The 19,967-nt window shown below is 42.4% G+C and overlaps 1 protein-coding gene and 2 non-coding genes across 3 annotated transcripts; 2 read left to right on the top strand and 1 right to left on the bottom strand.

Moving 5' to 3' along the window:
• Positions 1-2,617: 2,617 nt before the first annotated feature.
• On the top strand, positions 2,618-3,489 carry LOC116557026 (protein BRICK1). The gene has a single exon (XM_032286437.1). The coding sequence runs from the start codon at positions 2,634-2,636 to the stop codon at positions 2,859-2,861; it is 228 nt and encodes a 75-aa protein (XP_032142328.1). The 5' UTR covers positions 2,618-2,633; the 3' UTR covers positions 2,862-3,489.
• Positions 3,490-6,205: 2,716 nt separating this feature from the next.
• On the top strand, positions 6,206-6,276 carry TRNAG-GCC. The gene has a single exon. It is a non-coding gene; the product is annotated as a tRNA-Gly (tRNA).
• Positions 6,277-6,574: 298 nt separating this feature from the next.
• On the bottom strand, positions 6,575-6,646 carry TRNAA-CGC. The gene has a single exon. It is a non-coding gene; the product is annotated as a tRNA-Ala (tRNA).
• Between the last annotated feature and the right edge of the window lie 13,321 nt (positions 6,647-19,967).

The following is a 19,967-nucleotide window of genomic DNA, read 5'->3' as shown; positions in this document are numbered from 1 at the left end:
AGGGAAGTGTTAGTGTGTGCCACCCAGAAGACACTATTGACCATCCTCTGATCTCTTCAAGCTTGACCACGTGGATAATGAAATCACTGCCTACTACAGCATTCCCGATGTGAAACAGTATTACTACACAGTGTATCTATGAAACACACTGACACATGTGTTTGTCATGTTGTATTATTCAGAGTTAGCAAAAGAAGTGGGGCTCTCCCTGCCTCCACAGATGCCACCTCCCTGCTTCTGCACATGTGGCTGCTCAATGCCTGTCATTCCCTAAGGCTGTGTCCTCAGCACTCATCCCTCTATGTGATTTTCTCCATTTCCACATTTTTGCATTTCACCTCTCAGTTGATTGACTTCCAAAACCACTTCTGTAGCCTTGATTTATCCAGGGGTTGACCTAACCACCTAGCAGGCACCTCCTCCTACTTACATCAAAGTCAGAATTCCCAAAAATGAGCACTTTACCCCACCCCTTTCCTTCCAGTATTTTCTCTTCTTTACTTTTCTACACAACACCACAAGTCTATCAATCATTTAAGCTAGATTCCTAGATTAATTTTTCTTCCTCCTTCTGCCTTGCCATGAACCTCATGCTAGAGCCTTCACTGTGGTTCGAGACCTCATCACCTTTCTACTCCTATTCTAACCACCTCCTGAATGGATTTCTCTATTTTTAGTTTCTCTTCTTTCTACTTCTCTGTCACACTGTTGCCTGAATATTCTTTCAAATGCTCTGATCCTTCTTTGCAACAGAATTTACCTTATTCCAACAAGCTGGGAATTTGTCCTAAAATTTTTCTCATGGTTTATTGTTGTGGCCTTATAGTGCTATCATTGACAAATTTCTCTAAACTTTTCTTTTTGGTTTTTGGAGATGGAGTCTCACTCTGTTGCCCAGGCTGAAGTGCAATGGCATGATCTTGGCTCACTGAAACCTCTAAATTTGCTATCTTTGGGGTAAAAGAATTTCTTAATTTGTGTTAAGATTCTAGCAAAATACTGCTCAAACTAACTTCAAAGGCTCTTTTTGTTGTTTGTTTTTTTTAAGACAGGGCTGAAGTGTAATGGCACAATTATAGCTCAAACTGTCGTTGTGCAGCCAGCCTCAAACTCCCAGGCTCAAGCAACCCTCTAACCTCAGTCTCCCCAGTAACTGGAACTACAGGTGTGCACCACCACACCTGGCTAATTTAAGTTTTTTTTTTTTTAGATGGAGTCTCACGCGGTTGCCCAGGCTGAAATGCAGTGGTGCAATCTTGGCTCACCACAACCTCTACCTATCTGGTTCAAGCAATTCTCCTGCCTCAGCTTCCTGAGTAGCTGAAACTACAGGCGTGTGCCACCATGCCTGGCTAATTTTTTGTATATATTTTTTAGTAGAGATGGGGTTTCGTCATGTTAGCCAGGATGGTCTCCATCTCTTGACTTTGTGATCCATTCACCTCAGCCTCCCAAAGCGCTGGGATTAGAGGCGTGAGCCACCGCGCCCGGCCAGGTTTTTCTTTTTCTTTTTTTTTTATTTTTGTGGAGAAAAGGTCTTACTATGTTGCCCAAGTTGGTCTCAAAATCCTGGCCCAGTTGATCCATCTGTCTCAGTCTCTTAAAGTGTTGAGGATGACTGGTGTTAAGTCACTACAGTTGGCCCACCACTTATTGTTTAAGGGCAATTTACTGATTCATATAAACACAAAATCCAGAATTTTTTATTGTCAGGCATGGCTGCTTCTAGGGGCTCAATATCATGTTAGGAATACGTTTGTCTCTTTCTTCTGGACAATCCAAACTATACACTCAACCTGTTTGAACAACCCAGCAAAAAGATAGTTTTTACTTAAAACTTCTGCAAAATAATTTCAGCAAGGACTCTTCATGGTCCCACCTTTAGTCACATACCCATCTCTAAGTTAAGTACAGTGCCAAGGGAAAATATTTGATTAGACCTATTTTACACACCTGTTATTGTGACAGAGCAATATAGAAAAAGAGGCAAGTTAGTCTAACCCAAATCTCAAAGTATTGATTATCTATAGAACAGAAGCTTTCCTGTGCCAGAAGGAGTTGGGTGGACTGCTGGATGCGTATGTGTGGAGGTGGGCGCGTGCGCGCACACGCGCACACACACACACACACACATACACGCACACCTTGAATGCCTTTGTCTACATGTAACAAGATGCTGAACTTAAAGGTACTTAAACAATAAAGATCTTCAGTTTACCTAACCAAAAGTCTGCATGAAAAAAATTTCAGGATGATGTAGAGCCTTTTTCTATTTTCCTGCTGGATCATCCTCTGTCTCCCGTCAAGCACAGGTTGGATGGGGCAGCTTCAAGCATTACACCCTTATACAAGGAGAAAAGAAAGGGTAAGAGAGATCTTCCATATCATCTTTCCCAGAAACTCCTAGCTAACTATTCTTGCCCTCATTGGCAGGGATTCAGTGAAAAGCACATCTCAGATCAATTTGGAAAGAAAAATGAGATAATTGGCTTAGTACACCACATTTGTCCCTTGAGCTAGGTAAACTAGAATGGACTTTTAGCAAGAAAAAAATAAAAATAGAGGCCTTTGGTTAGGCCACTAGTGATGTTTTACTTAAGACTATACTTTCGGTTCTTCCTCAGGCGGCCGCCATGGCGGGACAAGAGGATCCGGTGCAGAGGGAGATTCACCAGGACTGGGCTAACCGGGACTACATTGAAATAATCACCAGCAGCATCAAGAAAATCGCGGACTTTCTCAACTCGTTCGATATGTCATGTCGTTCAAGACTTGCAACACTAAACGAGAAGTTGACAGCCCTTGAACGGAGGATAGAGTATATTGAAGCACGGGTGACAAAAGGTGAGACACTCACCTAGAACAGTGCCGTCGTGCTGCTGGGAAGTTGCTTTACAGAACACAGGCCACATGGGAAAGGCCCCAGCAGCCTTCAGCTCCTTCCTTTCTCCTTAAAGAGCAACAGGGCTTATTCTTGTTTTTCTTTTTTCAAAAGTGTGGCCTTTGGTCTCTGCCATCTGGGGTGTGGTGTGGTATGTGGGGAGAAGTCCAGAGGAACTGTTGGAAATAACATTAGGCATTTTACCTTTTCAGTAACATTTTATAGATCTACTTTTCAAATGTATTTGAAATATTCACAGCCAAAAGCCTGGGACTCTTTGTGAAGGTCCTGCCCACCTCTGTCCTTCTTTCTCTCTCCCTCTCTCTCGCTCAAACTTTCCTTAAAGTTCTCATTGCCTTTGCACTGCTTCTGTGAACAGTCTGTCTCCTCCCCACCTTTGGTGGGAAGTAGGGAGCAGCCCTGGCCAAAACACACATGTCCTGACAATGTGGCTGCCAGAGAATGTTCTTGCTAACCCACCAGTTTCTTGTTGATTTGGGGAGGTCAAGGCCAGGCCCCCACTTGGCTTGAAGGGTCATTTTCAAACTTTTCTTTCTGTCACTTGGGGTGTCTGTACCTCTCATATTTCCCTAATAAACTCCTCAATTAAAAAAAAAAAAAAGACTATACTTTCTCGTGTTCTGAGGTTTTTTTTTTGAGACAAAGTCTCACTGTGTTGCCTAGGCTGGAGAGCAATGGTGCAATCTCCGCTCACCGCAACCTCCGCCCGCTGGGTTCAAGCGATTCTCCTGCCTCAGCCTCCCAAGTAGCTGGGATTACAGGCACCTGCCACCATGGCCCACTAATTTTTTGTATTTTTAGTAGAGATGGGGTTTCACCATGTTGGCCAGGCTGGTCTCGAACTCCTGACCTCATGATCCGCCCATCTCAGCCTCCCAAAGCACTGGGAATTACAGGTGTGAGCCACCGAGCCCAGCTGGTGTTTTTTGTTTTGTTTTGTTTTGAGACAGGGTCTCACTCTGACGCCCAGGCTGGAGTGCAGTGACACACTCTTGACTCCCTGAAGCTTCGACCTCCAGCCTCCCACTTGAACTTCACCACTGGCTGGCGAGGCCTCACTTTTATCGCCCTGCTCCCTCAGTTCCACCAGCTCATTTTAAACTATTTATTTCCCTTAGTTTATTCGGTTACAAGTTCAAAATAAAAACTTTGAGAAGTCCTGAACTAAATAATCTAAGATTATTTAGATTTGTGAAGTTAGGACTCAAAATAAAAAACAATCTTTAAAGAATCTCAGGGGCCGGGCACAGTGACTCACGCCTGTAATCCCAACACTTTGAGAGACCAAGCAGGGAAGATTGCTTGAGCTCGAGTTCGAGGCCAGCCTGGCTAGCATAGCGAGACACCTCTCCCTTCTCACCAAAAAATAAAAAGCAAATTAAAAACTAGCTGGGTGTGGTGGTGCACACCTGTAGTCCCTGCCATGAAAGTGAGGCCTCACCATGATTCTTCTGCCTCAGCCTCCCGAGTAGCTGGGACCACAGGCATGTGACACCAAGCTCGGCTAATTTTTTTGTGTTATTACTATTATTTTATTTTATTTTTTTTAGTAGAGACGGGGTTTCACTGTGTTGGCCAGGATGGTCTTGATCTCTCGACCTCGTGATCCGCCTGCCTCGGACTTTCAAAGTGCTGGGATTACAGGCGTGAGTCACTGCACCGGGTCCAGAATGGGATTTTAAAACCCCATTTCTTTCATTTTAAAGAATAAAGTTAGAAGTAAAATGAATTGACCTTGTTCTTCCATAGGTTATTTAGGATTATCGTCTGATTCTCTGATACCCTGATCCCTTCATATCTTTTATGTCTTTATAATTCTGTATTTGTCTTCTGATTTTGCTCTTCATCCACAAACTAAAAAGTCCTTAAAGATAAATCTTTTTATTTATTTATTTATTTTGAGACAGAGTCTCACTCTGGCAGCCAAGCTGAAGTACAGCGGCGTGATCTCAGCTCACTGCAACTTCCAACTCCTGGGCTCAGGCAATTCGTCTGCCATAGCCTCCCAAGTAGCTGGGATTATAGGCATGTTCCACCGCGCTCGGCTAATTTTTGTATTTTTAGTAGAGAAGGGTTTCACCATGTTGGCCAGGGTGGTGTTGAACTCCTGACCTCAGACAATCCGCCTGCCTCCGCCTTCCGAAGTGCTACGATTACAGGTATGAGCCACCGCTCCTGGCCCTTAAAGATAAATCTTAATGGAAAAGTCATATTATTTCAGTAGCCTTTTATGATCTTTTTCGAAATCCATTCTATTATTCTTAACATCTAATGTCCTAAACTACACGCAGCATTTTGAGTTTCAATATACAGTATTTGGTTGCATGCTGAACAGGGCAGGGCTAAGCACTCCAACACTGAACGTAACACTGTGTGTTCCAATCTTGTCTCTAGAGCCTCAGTTTCCTGCCTCATGGGGTTGAAGTCCATGTGTAGTGTACTTACATAGCCTGGCGCATAGTTACTGGTATGTGCTAGCTGTTATTTTCTCATAACTTTTACCCAAAATCTTCTTAACCAAAGATTCAGGAAATTGTTAGAAATTTCCCTTCCAGAGATAAAAAGCAAATGTTGCCTGCATCCACAGCCTTCTATACTGTATTTAGAGTCATTTCCATAAATTCATTTCCTTCACTTTAGTTTTTCCCCCTCCTGTATCTTTTGTTATATCATTCACAATTTCACTTTCCTTGGAAACTAAGGGTAAAGGATCAGACTCATACTATCAAGAGTTAAAAGGAAGTTCCCAAATGAAAGAAAGGGCAGCATAGAGAATTCAGGTAACTTGGCTAGAGCCACCAATATTTCAAGTTTCCTATGCAAATCACATAGTTCCAATTTACCAATTTCCAAATTATAAATTTAGGTCAGTCATCAAATTTCTGTTCCCTGTTTCTTTGCCTCTATTCCCGATTTCTAACAAATCTCCAGGATGTATTTTGTCTGAATAGGTAAAATAATGAAAGAAAAACACGGCAGGGGGTTGGGGGAGAGTTGTTATAAATTATCTAAGTGTCTGAAGATAGGCTAGGTGTTTGTGTAATTCTGTGCGGAAATAACAAAATCTTCATTCGCCTCCTCCACCGAAGAGAGTTTCGGAAGAAAGAATCTCATAAAGTTCTACAGAAGTTATAATAAATTTTTTTGTAAATGATAATGTTTTCCCAATATTTTATAATTATGTGATTAAAAGTTCGTTTTCTCTAGTTTTGAATACAGACATACGTAATTATTACTAGAATGCAATCATTACCAGGGCATAAATGTCTTTTAGTAAGCAATAGAGAAACGAGACCTTCATGAGCATTGGTGGTTCAGTGGTAGAATTCTCGCCTGCCACGCGGGAGGCCCGGGTTCGATTCCCGGCCAATGCAACTTTTTTTTTTTTTTAAATGTGGTTGTCACAGGAGCCCCAAAGTTCAATAACAGCCTTTAAACACTGGCCTCATGCAAATAAAGAAATGTTAACCAAAGCGTATTCCCTATCTCACTTTTCAAGCACTCGAAAAGTTTGTTTTACTAAGCTTCACTGATTTTTTTTTTTTTTTTAGCTTTCCTTTTCTGTTATTTTCGGGCGGCCTAGATGTCAACAAACTGTATGTAAAGGTAATAGCATAAATGTTCCAAAATAACAAAGAAGGGAGAAAAGAAAAAAACGAAAGATGGCTGCTTTGGAGATGCCGGGGATTGAACCCGGGACCTCACACATGCGAAGCGCGCGCTCTACCACTGAGCTACATCCCCCAGCCGAAAGTTTATTTTCTGGTATCTGTGTTCATTCGGTCTGTCTAGCGCTAAATTATTGCATTAAAATTTTTATTTTTAAGAATTTATATTGGTGAGTGCTTCTGAAGTATGTTTCTTTCTTTCCCATACCCACCCTAGGTTGTTTCCATGGTGCATTCAGACCTCGCGCAACAAGCCGGCAACGAAACGCTCAGTGGGGACCAATGAGGCCTCACTCCTGAGCACTTCTGCCAGGCGACCAGAACCTGGGGTCGAAGAGGGATCCCGTGCCCTGCGCGGCCAGAGCAGTCGGGACTCCCAGGTGCCCATTGCCTGCCGGAGCTGACATCGCCCCAGGCTTATCGCGCAGGCACCGGGGATCCAGAAGGCCGTGGTGGGTCCGGCCTCGGGCTTTGCTGCCGGTCGAACCCCGGTCCAGACCTCGAGCCCGGGCCCAGCGCTCGGGCCGCGCCGCGAGCCTCACCTCTGGTGCCCAGGAGACTGGTTCATGGAGCAGAAAGGTGGAGACCTCTTCGCACATGAAAACCTTATGGATTTACCTGAACACCTTTCACCCCGAAAATAAATGCACCTCTCAGCAAAACCGCGTGTTCACGCCAAATCCTCATACCTGGCTTATGTAGGGGTTACAGCCAGATGACCCCTTGCAGATAAAAAAAAAAATAATTTGCAGTTTGCTCTTCGTTTTCTTTTTTTTTAAACGGAGCTCAAACTGAAAGAAAGAATGTGACATCACGGCCCTCCCTGTAGCTTAATCATATATAAATGATGATAAGATCGGGGCAGAGGACTTGCTCCAGGTAGATTTTCTTTTTCTCCTTTTGATATTTACACCCTGGGCCAGTCTTGCGGATTAGGAAGTGGTGATAATAATGTAAGTCGTTGAACATCTCCTTTGCTATCCTCTGAACCCTCTCTAACCACTAATGGTACCCAAGCTCCAAATTAAAAGACTACCCCGAGTCCTGTTCCCTCTGAAATTGCCTCTCCAGTTGGCTGAATGCTAGGTAAATCGATGTGCTGATTTGCAGTATAGTGAGATGAGGTGTGTTTGAGTTTTCCAGTGCAGTTTAAGCTAATACCACCCCAGGCTGAGTGATGGAAGCCTCAGACACTCCGATGGGAGCAGGGGGAAGATCTCGTGTGGAGGGAGCTGGGTCACCGTCACTCCGTACAAATGACCATTTGGTCAGCAAGCCGAGCCAGAGCAGAAAACAGAGGTTTCAACATCACTCTGAGTAAACCTCAAGTTTCACAATCAACTTCTGAATTAAAAATAAATAAACCATTGTGTTTGCTTACAGTAATTGAAACAAATAATGGCTCATAATTGGATTTCGGTTTAAACTAGAACGAACAGGACACAGGCTTATCTAATTCATCTACAATACAGAATGTCCAAGAGGACAGTTATTGAAGAGCTCTGCTCTGCCGAGCATGAACATTTCCAAATCACCCCCTACATTCCATCCTCAGGCACTAGAACATGGACATCTTCAATTGATTCTGAATCAGCAAATGGAGACACAGCCATTTCCACCAAATGCAAATTAAAACTATACTATCCAGGTTAACTGTGAGAAAAGTATGTTTGGCCTCTGGTGACCTCACCTTTGTCATTTTTTGGGGGATTCCTCATGTTATAGCTTATTTCTCCATCACCTGAGGCCTTCCGTTTTGGGGACTTTTTTTTCCAGGCAATTCTGAAATTTCAGAGCCCAAAAAAGATCTCTTTTAAATGCTCACTCCTCCCATTTCAGGAGTCCAGGGCTATGTAGGTGCATCTGATAAAGTAAATGAGGCTGATCTCTAAAACCAACAGAAGATGTAAAGTTGACTTAGAGCTCCAAAGCCAACAGTGGATGTGAAATTGTTTTACTGGCCTACCTTAACCAAAAAGGCTCTTACTTAGTGGTTTTTTCAGCCACCATGGCTGATGGGAGAGGTGATACAGGAGGTGCACTTTGGGATTGGGGACTTTTTCAGGAAAACTTGATCCAGCTCTGCTCAAATATGTAAAGACAATGACCAAATGATATGGTTTGGATCTGTGTCCTCACCCAAATCTCATGTCCAGTTGTAATCCCCAGAGTTGGAATGCGGCCTTCTGGGAGGTGATTAGGTCACGGGGAGGTTTCTCATGAATGGTTTGGTACCATTCTCTTGGTACTGTCCTCGCACAATAGTGAGTTCTTGTGAGATCTGTTTGTTTAAAACTGTGTGACACCTTTCCCCAGTCTCTTGTTGGTACTCTGACCGTGTGAAATGCCTGCTCCTGCTTTGCCTTTCACCATAAATGTTAGTTTCCTGAGTCCCAACCCTAGACGCAGAACAGATGCTAGCATCATAATTCCTGTATAGCCTGCATAACTGTGAGCCAATCAAACCTCTTTTCTTTAAAAATTACTGTCTCCCAGCCAGGCACGGGGGCTCATGCTTGTAATCCCAGCACCCTGGGATTACCGCTGAGGCAGGTGGATCACAAGGTCAGGAGATCAAGACCATTCTGGCCAACATGGTGAAACCCCATCGCTACTAAAAATATGCAAATTAGCTGGGAGTGGTGGTGCATGCCTGTAATCCCAGCTACTGGGGAGGCTGACGTGGGAGAATCATTTGAATCAGGAAGTAGGAGGTTGCAGTGAGCTGAGATCACGCCACTGCACTCCAGTCTGGTGACAGAGGGAGACCCTGTCTCAAAAAAAAAAAAAAAAAAATTACCATCTCCGGCTGGGCACGGTGGCTCATGCCTACAATCCCAGCACTTTGGGAGGCGGAGGCAGGTAGATCACCTGAGGTCAGGAGTTTGAAACTAGCCTGGCCAACATGGTAAAACCCTATCCCCACTAACAATACAAAAATTAGCTGGGTGTGTTGGTCCATGCCTGTAATCCCAGCTATTCAGTTGAGTCCAGGAGGTGGAAGTTGCAGTGAGTGAAGATGGTGCCACTGCACTCCAGCCTGGGCAACAGAGCAAAACTCTGTCTCAAAAAAAAAAAAAATTACTGTCTGTCTTGGATATTTCTTTTTTTTGTTGTTGGTGGTGGTTTGAGACAGAGTCTCACTCTGTCTCCCAGGCTGGAGTGCAGTGGCGCCATCTTGGCTTACTGCAACCTCTGTCCCCCAGGGTTCAAGTGATTTTCCCGCCTCAGCCTCCTGAGTAGCTGGGATTACAGGTGTGTGCCACCATGCCCGGCTAATTTTTGTATGTCTAGTAGAGACAGGGTTTCACCATGTTGGTCAGGCTGGTCTCACACTTCTGACCTTTTGATCTGCCTGCCTTGGTCTCCCAAAGTGCTGGGATTACAGGCATGAGCCACCGAGCCCAGCCTTTGGGTATTTCTTTATAGCAATGCAAGAATGGCCTAATACAGTAAATATCGAAAATTATGGAAAATTTAAAATCCAGTTCTATCATCTACGCTCCCCACATCTCTCTTGGTTAGAGACAGACTTCCCCTATTCTCAGTCTGTGTTGCACATATATCATTCACAAGGTGTGATGATTAATATGAGGTGTCAACCTGATTGGATGGAAGAATGCCTAGATAGCTGGTAAAGTACTGTATCTGGGTGTGTCTGTGAGAGTGTTGCCAGAGGAGATTAACATTTGAGTCATTGTATTGGGAGACACGGAGACCCGCTCTCAATGTGGGTGGGCACCTTCCAATTGGCTGCCAGTGCAACTAGACCAAAGCAGATGGAAGAGGATGGGATAAGCTGGCTTGCTGAGTCTTCTGGTTTTTATCGTGCTCCCATTCTGGATGCTTCCTGTCCTTGGATTTCAGACTCCAGGTTCTTCTGCTTTTGGACTCTTGGACTTACACCAGTGGTTTGCTGGTGGCTAGCTGGCCTTCAGTCACAGACTGAAGGCTGCACTGTCAGTTTCCCTATTTTTGAGGCTTTTGGACTTGGACTGAGCCACTACTGGCTTCTTTCTTTCTCACCTTACACACAGCCTATAGTGGGTCTTTGCCTTGTGATGGGTGTGAGTCAATACTCCTTAATAGGCTCCCTTGCATATATACATATATCCTGTTTGTTCTGTCCCTCTGGGGAACCCTAACTAATACACAAGGATTGACCTTAAACCCCCTTTTGAAGCAGGTGACATCTACCTCTGGCACTGTTTTCGCATATCTTGCTTTAGCTCCTGGCATTTTTTGTCCAGGAGGTGTTGAGTATCCTTCCCTGAGAGCTGGCTACAAGCTAAAATGTTTATTCCCAGTCCAGGTAGTGGTTCCTACTCTTGACTGTACATTAGAATCACTGAGGAAGGCTTTGAAAAATGCTGATGCTTGCTTGAACCTAAACCAAGACCAATTAGATCAGGATCTCTAGGGGTGAATTCGGACATCAGTATCTTTTTAAATATATATATATATATATATATATATATAATTTGACAAAGGTTTAATGTATTCAAGGTGTTGTACAATGTGATGATTTGATATATGTGTTCACTGTGTAATGATTACCACAATCAAATTAGCACATCCATCACCACCTATGCTGTACATTAGATCCCAGAACTTGTTCATCTTATAACTGAAATTTGTACCTTTTGGCCAACATTTCCCCCATTTTATCCACATTAATAGCTTTAAAATTCTCAGGTGAGTCCAATGTGCAGCTAAGGCTGACAGCCACTAGCTTGAGAGCTGTTAGCATGCCAGCATAAGAAGTGTATTATGAAGCCAGTGGTTCTCAGCTTTGGCTGCACATTGGTGGTACCTGGCAAGCTTTAAAAAAATATTGATGCCTGGATCGCACCTCCTAATCTGCTTATTTAATTGGTAGCTGTTTTGAAAGGCTACCCAGGTGATTCTAATATGCATACATGGTAGAGAACCACTGCATTTGAGCATATACTTTCTCAAATTCTTCATTGAGTGCACGAGCACTTGAAGCTGCCATAATTCTGAAAGTGGAAGGCTTCTGCCCAGAGCTCCTTGCACTCAGGAATTTCCATTGCTAGGTGAAAGAAGCTTACTCATGCCAACTTCTCTTCCCTATTATTCTTCACATAAAATGAAACTGGTGGAGGCAGGTGTTCAAGTGCTAAAAACAAGTATTTCTTAACCTCATGTATTCTGTCTCCTCCATCCCATAATCTATTACATGAATGAGTTCCTCAACTGGGCTGTCCCTGATTATTTGCTGGACATTAAAAAGGCTCAAGAAGAGGCTGGGTACAGTGGTTCATGTCTGTAATCCCAGCACTTTGAAAGGCCAGGGCAGGCAGATCACCTGAGGTCAGGAGTTCGTGACTAGCCTGACCAATATAATGAAACCCTGTCTCTAATAAAAATAAATAAATAAATAAATTTTTTAAAAAGCCAGGTATGGTGCTAGGTGCCTGTAGTCCCAGTTACCTGGGAGGCTGAGGTAGCAGAATCGCTTGAACTCAGGAGGCAGAGGCTGCTGTGAGCCAAGATCATACACTGCTCTCCAGCCTGAGTGACAGAGTGAGACTCTATCTCAAAAAAAAAGCTCAAGAAGAGACTAGGAGATGGATGGGGAGGAGAGTCATCTTGGTATCAGGGACTGCCAGTACTTGAGACTTGCTGGATGAAAAAGGACTAGATTGCTTTACTCAATACCTATAGGAACAAGTAGCTTTTTGAAATACATTATTTTGATCCTCGGGGCCACCACAGCTAATTATCATTAATACCAACCCGAGGGCCAAAAAAGCTACTGATTACATTTCATTCAGAGAAAGTTAATAAACACTACTCTTTTGAGAAAGTACCCCAAAGTGAAAAATTACAGTGATCATAATTTGCATTTAGAATTAAAAGTATTATTGAGTAGTAAGATGGAGCGTACTTGGAAAGATGCAAATTCTATAATTTAGATGCTGTTTACAAATAGATGGAAACAAGGAGATACATATTTGCTATACTTTGAATATGTCCTCTAAAAGTTCATAATTTGGGAACTTAATTGCCATTGTAACAGTATTAAGAGGCAAAGCCCCATCTCTACAAAAAAACACAAAAATTACCCAGGAGTGATGGCATGCACCTGTAGTCCCAGCTACTTGGGAGGCTGAAGTAGGAGGACTCATTAAGCCTGGGAGGTCAAGGCTGCAGTGAGCCAAGATCACACCACTGTACTTCAGCCTGAGTGAAGAATCAGACCTTGTCTCAAAAAAAAAAAAAAAAAAAAAGGTATTTTAAAACTGGAAGAAGAAAAATAAATAGCTCCCTTTATGAGGTAGAAACGATTTTTCCAGATTAGGTGATCTGCTCAACTATAGGTGTTTCTATATTCTAATGGTACTAGCCTATTCACAAAAGACAGAAATAGGATATGTATTTTCTTATGGTGACCTTTGAGGCCGCATTTGATCAACTAGTTAGCCCCCGATGAGATTAGCTATTGTATTTTATTCTATGAATTCCCCGTAGCACTAAGTACTCACTGGGATGTCAATAATCATGCTGGCTCACAATTTCATGTCGGAGATTGCCCAAAAAGGGGGTTAAGGGTAAATGGGCAAAAGGAATTCTTCTGTGGTGATGATGATATACTAAAGCTGGATTATGGTGATATTTGCACAATTTAGTAAACTTACTATCACTTAATTATACAGTTAAGATGGGTACATTTTGTGATAGGTAAATGATAACAAGTAAAAAAGGAGGGATATGGAATAGAATGTATTAACAATGGGATGGGACTCATGTGACCGAGAGGTTACTTATGCAGACTGTGTAACTCAGGGGTCCCTGACCCTCAGGCTGCAGGAACCCGGCTGCACAACAGGAGGTGGGCGGCTGACAAGCCAGCATTACTGCCTCAGCCCCACCTCCTGTCAGATCAGCGGTAGCATTAGATTATCTAGCAGGCTCTCTAATAGATGCCCTATTGTCCACTGCCCATACTAAGGATGTAGGATCTAGGTTGCCAGCTCCTTATGAGAATCTAATGCCTGATGATCTCAGGTGGAACAGTTTCATCCCAAAACCATACCCACCCCTGCTCCTGCCCACACCCCCACCCCCTTTTCGCCCCCACCCAATTCCTGCCCCCACCTGTGGAAACACTGTCTTGCACAAAACCAATTCTTGGTGACAAAAAGGTCTGGGATCGCTGGTGTAACTGATGTGAAAAGGAAAAAGATGAAAGACAATGGTTTCTTGTGAATGTATACTGAAAGGAGAAAGCTGTTACAGAGATGGGGGAACAACTATTAAGTAAAAGCCCGTAACTGTCAACAGGGAGTGCTATGTGTCAGGTGATGAACAAAGCAGAGGCGAACACAAAGATAAACATGACGAACTCTACAGCAGAGCTTTGTGTAGAGTATTAAAGGAGGAAACAAACACTTGGGAACATTGTAACTTGCCCAAGTTCACACAGGTAGAGACGTTCAAAGCAGAAATCACACCAAGGTTATCTTACCCTTAAATTTGTACCCAAGGCTGTGTCATTAGTGTAAGTCTGAAGAAATGCTAAGGCTGTTAAAGACTGCTACTTGTCTCCAATATCTTTTCTCCTTTCTTTTTTAAAAATTAATTAATTAATTAATTAATTTTTTTTTTTTAAGAGATGGGGTTACACTATGGTCTCGATCTCTTGACCTCATGATCCACCAGCCTCGGCCTCCCAAAGTGTGGGCATTACAGGCGTAAGCCACCGCGCCCGGCCATCTTTTCTCCTTTCTATTGTAATAACACATTTGCCCCAAAGAATTAAAAACAAACAAACAAACATATGCTCACACATTTTTTTGTTTGTTTTTGTTTTGAGATGGAGTCTTGCTTTGTCACCCAGGCTGGAGTGCAGTGGCATGATCTCTATTTAATGCAACCTTGACCTCCCTGGCTCAAGTGATTTTCCCGTCTCAGCCACCCGAGTAGTTGGAACTACAAGCATGGGCTACCAAGCCCTGCTAATTTTTGTATTCTTTTTTTTTTTTTTGAGACACAGTGTCGTTCTGTCACCTAGGGTATAGTGCAATGGTGTAAGCTCAGCTCACTCTAACCTCTGCCTCCTGGGTTCAAGTGATTATCCTGCCTCAGCCTTCTGAGTAGCTGGTATTACAGGCATGCACCTCCACACCTGGCTAATTTTTGTATTTTTTTCAGTAGACACGGAGTTTTACCACGTTGGCCAGGCCGGTCTCCAACTACTGACCTCAAATGATCCACCTGCCTCGGCCTCCCAAAGTGCTGGGATTACAGGTGTGAGCCACCACAACCGCCAAATTTTTGTATTCTTTGTAGAGACCAGGTTTTGCCATGTTGCCCAGGCTGGTCTTGAACTTCTGGGCTCAAGTGATCCACCCGTCTTTGCCTCCTAAAGTATTGGATTTACAGGCGTGAACCATCGAACCTAGCCCACATGTCCCTCCTTAGGGACACATCCTGGAAGTTGTGAGCCTTATTTCCCCTCGGCTCCTATTAGCTAGAACTTAGTCTAGTGGTTCAATTTAGCTGCAAAGTGAGGGTTGAAACTTAAAAAGGAAGGCCACATCTGGGCAGGTGGGAGCAACCTAGGTGCTAGACAGCTGTGGAGCCACCATGTCAACACTGAGCTGTCTGCATCTGGACTTTTATGAGAGAGAAATAAACTTTCTACATGTTTAAGTCACTTGATTTGTGTTTTCTATTTCCCACAACAGAACCTAAGTTCTAATTATTAAAAAAGAATGATTCTCTCTGGGACAAAAATAAGTATACAGACATATGTTGCCCTTGTGACCCAAACAGACATACTTTGATGAGAAGCAGTGTTTTCAGTGTTATCAAACTACGTGAGGGCTCTCTTGCTTTGAGTAACTCTAACCTTTAAAAGCTGAGAAAGAAGACTGAACAGGTACAGCCAATGAGAAAAAAGAAAAAGCAGAAGAATAAACTTTTGGGGATCCCAAAGGGAAAAGACTAGCACCTGAGAAGTCAGGTAAGAGACACAAGATTTAAAATGTCTATTAGATTGAGTGACATGGAGATCATCAGTTACCTTTAATAAGTTATTTTGCTGCAAAACTGAATGTTAATTCTTCTAATATATGCTGTACAATTCAGTCATTCTCTTTGAGAAGTTGTCTTGTTTTTGCTTATCTTGTCTATTTCATGCTCTTTACCATTTCAAACCTACCTTAAGCTATTTTTTTTAAAGCAAATTTATTTGGAAATATATGAGATCCAAGAAATCAAGAAATAACAAGAGACACAAATACGTTTAAGTCAAAAAAATTTTGCAAATCAGAAAATTTCCCTTTCTTCTTTTCTGGTCCTGAAAAATAAAACATTTATTCATTAACTCAGTGAACAGCTATTGAAAATCTACTGTGTGCTAGGCATTATGCTTGGGGCTGGGGATAAAAGAGTTATAAAGTTAGAGCTGTCCCTACCCTCACTATACTTAGAGTGAAGGTGGGAGGCAACCAAATATAAAGAAAGTATCAGTGGTGTGACAAGGTCTAGCATGGTGTCTCATGCCTGTAGTCTCAACACTTTGGGAAGCTGAGGCAGGAAGATTGGCTGAGGCCACGAGCTGGAGACCAGCCTGGCCAACATAGTGAGATCCCATTTCTAAAGAAAAATGCTACGTAAAATGCAATAAAATATATATATATATTTTAAAAAGAAAAATGTTGATAAAGGATATGGTAGAAGGAGTTAAGAGTTCCATGAAGCACACAGAAAGAACACTTAATCCAGACCTAGGGGATCAGAACCTTGTAAATATCAGAGCTCACAGAACTGTGAGAAACATGCTGAGTTCTATGGAAGAAAACAACATGAATGAATTTTATTTTTCGCAAAATCATTCTGGCTGTAGTATGTAGAATATATAAGGGGGGTCCTTATAAGGGTCTATGTTGTAGACCATCTAAGGGGGGACCCCAACAGGAAGCAAGGATAACACTGGAAGCTTCCTCCTGGCATCCCATAAAGAGATGATGATGTCCAATATGGTGCCCACTAGCAACAAATATCTGTTAAAATGTGACTGAATAAATTGAAGATGTAAAATATCTCTAATATTTTTTATGATATGTTAAAATGACTATATATATATATATATATATATATATATATATATCTTTCAAGATGGAGCCTTGCTCTGTCACTCAGTCTGGAGTATAATGCCTCAATCTTGGCTCACTGCAACCTCTGTCTCCTGCATTCAACCGATTCTCCTGCCTCAACCTCCTGAGTAGCTGGGATTACAGATGTGCACCACCACGACCAGCTCATTTTGTATTTTTAGTAGACATGGGGTTTCACAATGTTGGCCAGGCTGGTCTTGAACTCCTGACCTCAGGTAATCCACCCACCTTGACCTCTCAAAGTGCTGGGATTATAGGCATGTGCCACCATGCCCGGTCTAAAATGACAATATTTTAAAAATATTTCTATTGTGGTAAAATATACACAACGTAAAATTTATCATCTTAAATGTTTTTAAATGTGCAGTTCAGTGATATTAAGCAAATTTATATTGTTGTACAATCATCCCCACCATCCATCTCCAGAACTCTTTTCATCTTGTAAAACTGAAAATCTATACCCATTAAACAATATTTCCCCATTTTCCCCTTCCTTCAGCCCCTGACAACTACCATTCTACTTTCTGTCTCTATGCATTTGACTACACTAGGTAACTCATACGAGTGGAATCAACAGTATTTTTCTTTTCATGATTGGCTTATTTCGTTTAGCATAATGCCCTCAAGTTTCACCCATATTGTAGCATGTAAAATGACAAGATTTTTGACATATTGGATTAAATACAATTTATTGTTAAAATTAATCCCTGTGTTTCTTTTTACTTTTTGTGGCTCCTAAAAATTTAAAGATTTTACATAAATGTATTTCTGGCATTTTCCATTAAAAAAGGAAACAATTTACATATGTGACTCAGTATACATATAAAATTTATATTTTTATTTTTTGAGACAGAGTCTTGCTCCATTAACCAGGCTGGAGTGTAGTGGCATGATCTCAGCTCACTGGAACCTCTGCCTTCTGGGTTCAAGTGATTCTCCTGTGTCAGCCTCCTGAGTAGCTGGGATTACAGGTGTGTCCACCATGCCCAGATAATTTTTTGTATTTTTAGTAGAGAGAGAGTTTCACCATGTTGGCCAGCCTGGTCCCAAACTCCTGACCTCAAGTGATCCACCCGCCTCAGCCTCCCAAAGTACTGGGATTACAGGTGGGAGGCACTGTGCCTGGCCCTCACATTATATTTTTATTGGACAGCACAGATTTAGAGTCTTTGCATTAGAAACGGAGAAAAATGGATGAGTAAAGAGATATTGAGGTAATGGATTCGATAGAGCTTGCTTATCGGTTGCATATAATGGGTAAAAAGACAAAGGAATAAATAATGATTCCTAAGCTTCTAACTTGAGCAACAAAATAAACGGATGGTAGATTCCGGAAAGTTTGAAGTAAGAAAGGTTTTTTTGTTTTCTTTTTATTTTAAGACAAGAGAATTCAGTATGTTTAGAAAAAATATGAAGGAATCAGAGAGGGGAAGACAATAAAGATATGTGAAAAGTGCTTTAAGTGTCTCCCTGAAGTAGAATAGAGACTCACCTATCTCAATGTAGAAAAAGAAAAGCAGCAGCAGATGCGTTCTGGTATACAGTTAATTTGATAGGGTTAGAAATAGTAAACTGAAGACTTTCCCATTAAAAAAAGGCTTCTGGCCAGGTATGGTGGCTCACATCTGTAATCCCTGCACTTTGGGAGGCCGAGGTGGGTGGATCACCAGAGGTCAGGAGTTCAAGACCATCTTGACCAACACTGTGAAACCCCATCCCTACTAAAAATACACAAAGTAGTCAGGTGTTGTGGTGCATGTCTGTAGTCCCAGCTACTTGAGAGGCTGAGGCAGGAGAATCACTTGAACCTGGGAGGCGGAGGTTGTAGGAAGCTGAGATTGCGCCACTGCACTCCAGCCTGGGCAACAGAGTGAGACACCATGTCAATAAAAAAAAAAGAGTTTCTCTAACTGACCTTAAGGTTAACTTATTATGTTGAAAGACCTGAAGAAAGTGAAAAAACTCCAAAGACTGGAAGGATTTCCAGTCAGCACTGAGACCTCATGAGGCTTGAGGGAGGACTGTGGAGAGCCACCAGCCCTGGAAGTAGTCACAGAGGAAGGAGATCACCAGGTTGCCTGGGCAGAGATTCTTTTAGGTGTCCGTGGCAAAAGGACAATGGTGCCAGGAAGTCTGGGAATTGACAAGGGTATGACTGAAGAGAAGAACGTAGAATCTAAGAGTTTCTTGAAAGAAGTATAGAGAAAAATGGGTTGGCCAGATGCTTGGAGAATTTCTTGAGGTCAAAGTAGAAAGCTGTAGTAAGTGGGATATTTGGAATAAATATTTCTTTTTCTTTCTTTCTTTTTTTAATGGTTTTTTTTTTTTTTTTTTTTTTTTTTTTTGAGACAGTCTTGGCTCTGTTGCCCAGGCTGGAGTGCAGTGGCAGATTTCAGCTCACTCTAGCCTCCACCTCCTGGGTTCAAGCGATTCTCATGCCTCAGCCTCCTGAGTAGCTGGGATTACAGCCATAGCTGGTATTACAGGCTCGCGCCACCATGCCCCGCTAAGTTTTGTATCCTTAGTAGAGACGGGGTTTCACCACGTTGGCCAGGATGGTCTTGATCTCCTGACCTCAAGTGATCTGCCTGTCTCGGCCTCCCAAAGTGCTGGGATTACAGGCATGAGCCACCGTCCCCAGCCTGGAATAAACATTTCAAAGATGGGGAAGCTCAGGGTGATGACGTGGTCCAGACTGGTTACCTAAAGTGGGATGGCGGTGAAGGTTAATAAAGATGAGAAGATCAAGGAATTGAGAGGCCTGTGACATTCAGAAGGACATTTAATTCATGTCAGGAGGATGGAGAGATCTGAGTGGAGCAGACAGTGAACCAGATGCATATATCTTCAAGAAACTGGGGAAGAGGTTGGTGACAGGAGAGAAGTAGATTTACAGCACAGTAATTACCCAGTATATGTTAGTTTTACTTAACAGTTCACATACGCATAGAGATACAATGTCTCTCTCTGTCTCTTAATATATAAAAACACACACACTCATTCACATATGCTCCTCTCTACTGACATACAAGAATCCAGTCTTTTATACAAGCTTGTCATGGAGAATTTGGGGTAAATGTGTTAAATTGTGCCTTTTCTTTTTGTGTTGCAGATAGAAAAAACAAAGATGTGCAATTTGTTAGCACCATTAACAGCAGAACTTTACAAATGTGCTCAAACAATAGCTTCTAAAGGTTAGGGACAGGCCATGCTGGTACATGCTGAGAAAGCATTTTTAAAGACAGATTT

The sequence above is a fragment of the Sapajus apella genome, unplaced genomic scaffold (genome assembly GCF_009761245.1).
Source record: "Sapajus apella isolate SASKATOON/1434 unplaced genomic scaffold, GSC_monkey_1.0 scaffold18, whole genome shotgun sequence".
Classification (NCBI taxonomy): domain Eukaryota; kingdom Metazoa; phylum Chordata; class Mammalia; order Primates; family Cebidae; genus Sapajus; species Sapajus apella.
This window is presented reverse-complemented; position numbering and strand designations above follow the sequence as displayed.

Coding starts and splice junctions, on each gene's coding strand:
- LOC116557026 (XM_032286437.1), top strand. CDS start 2,634: ATGGCGGGACAAGAGGATCCGGTGCAGAGGGAGATTCACCAGGACTGG.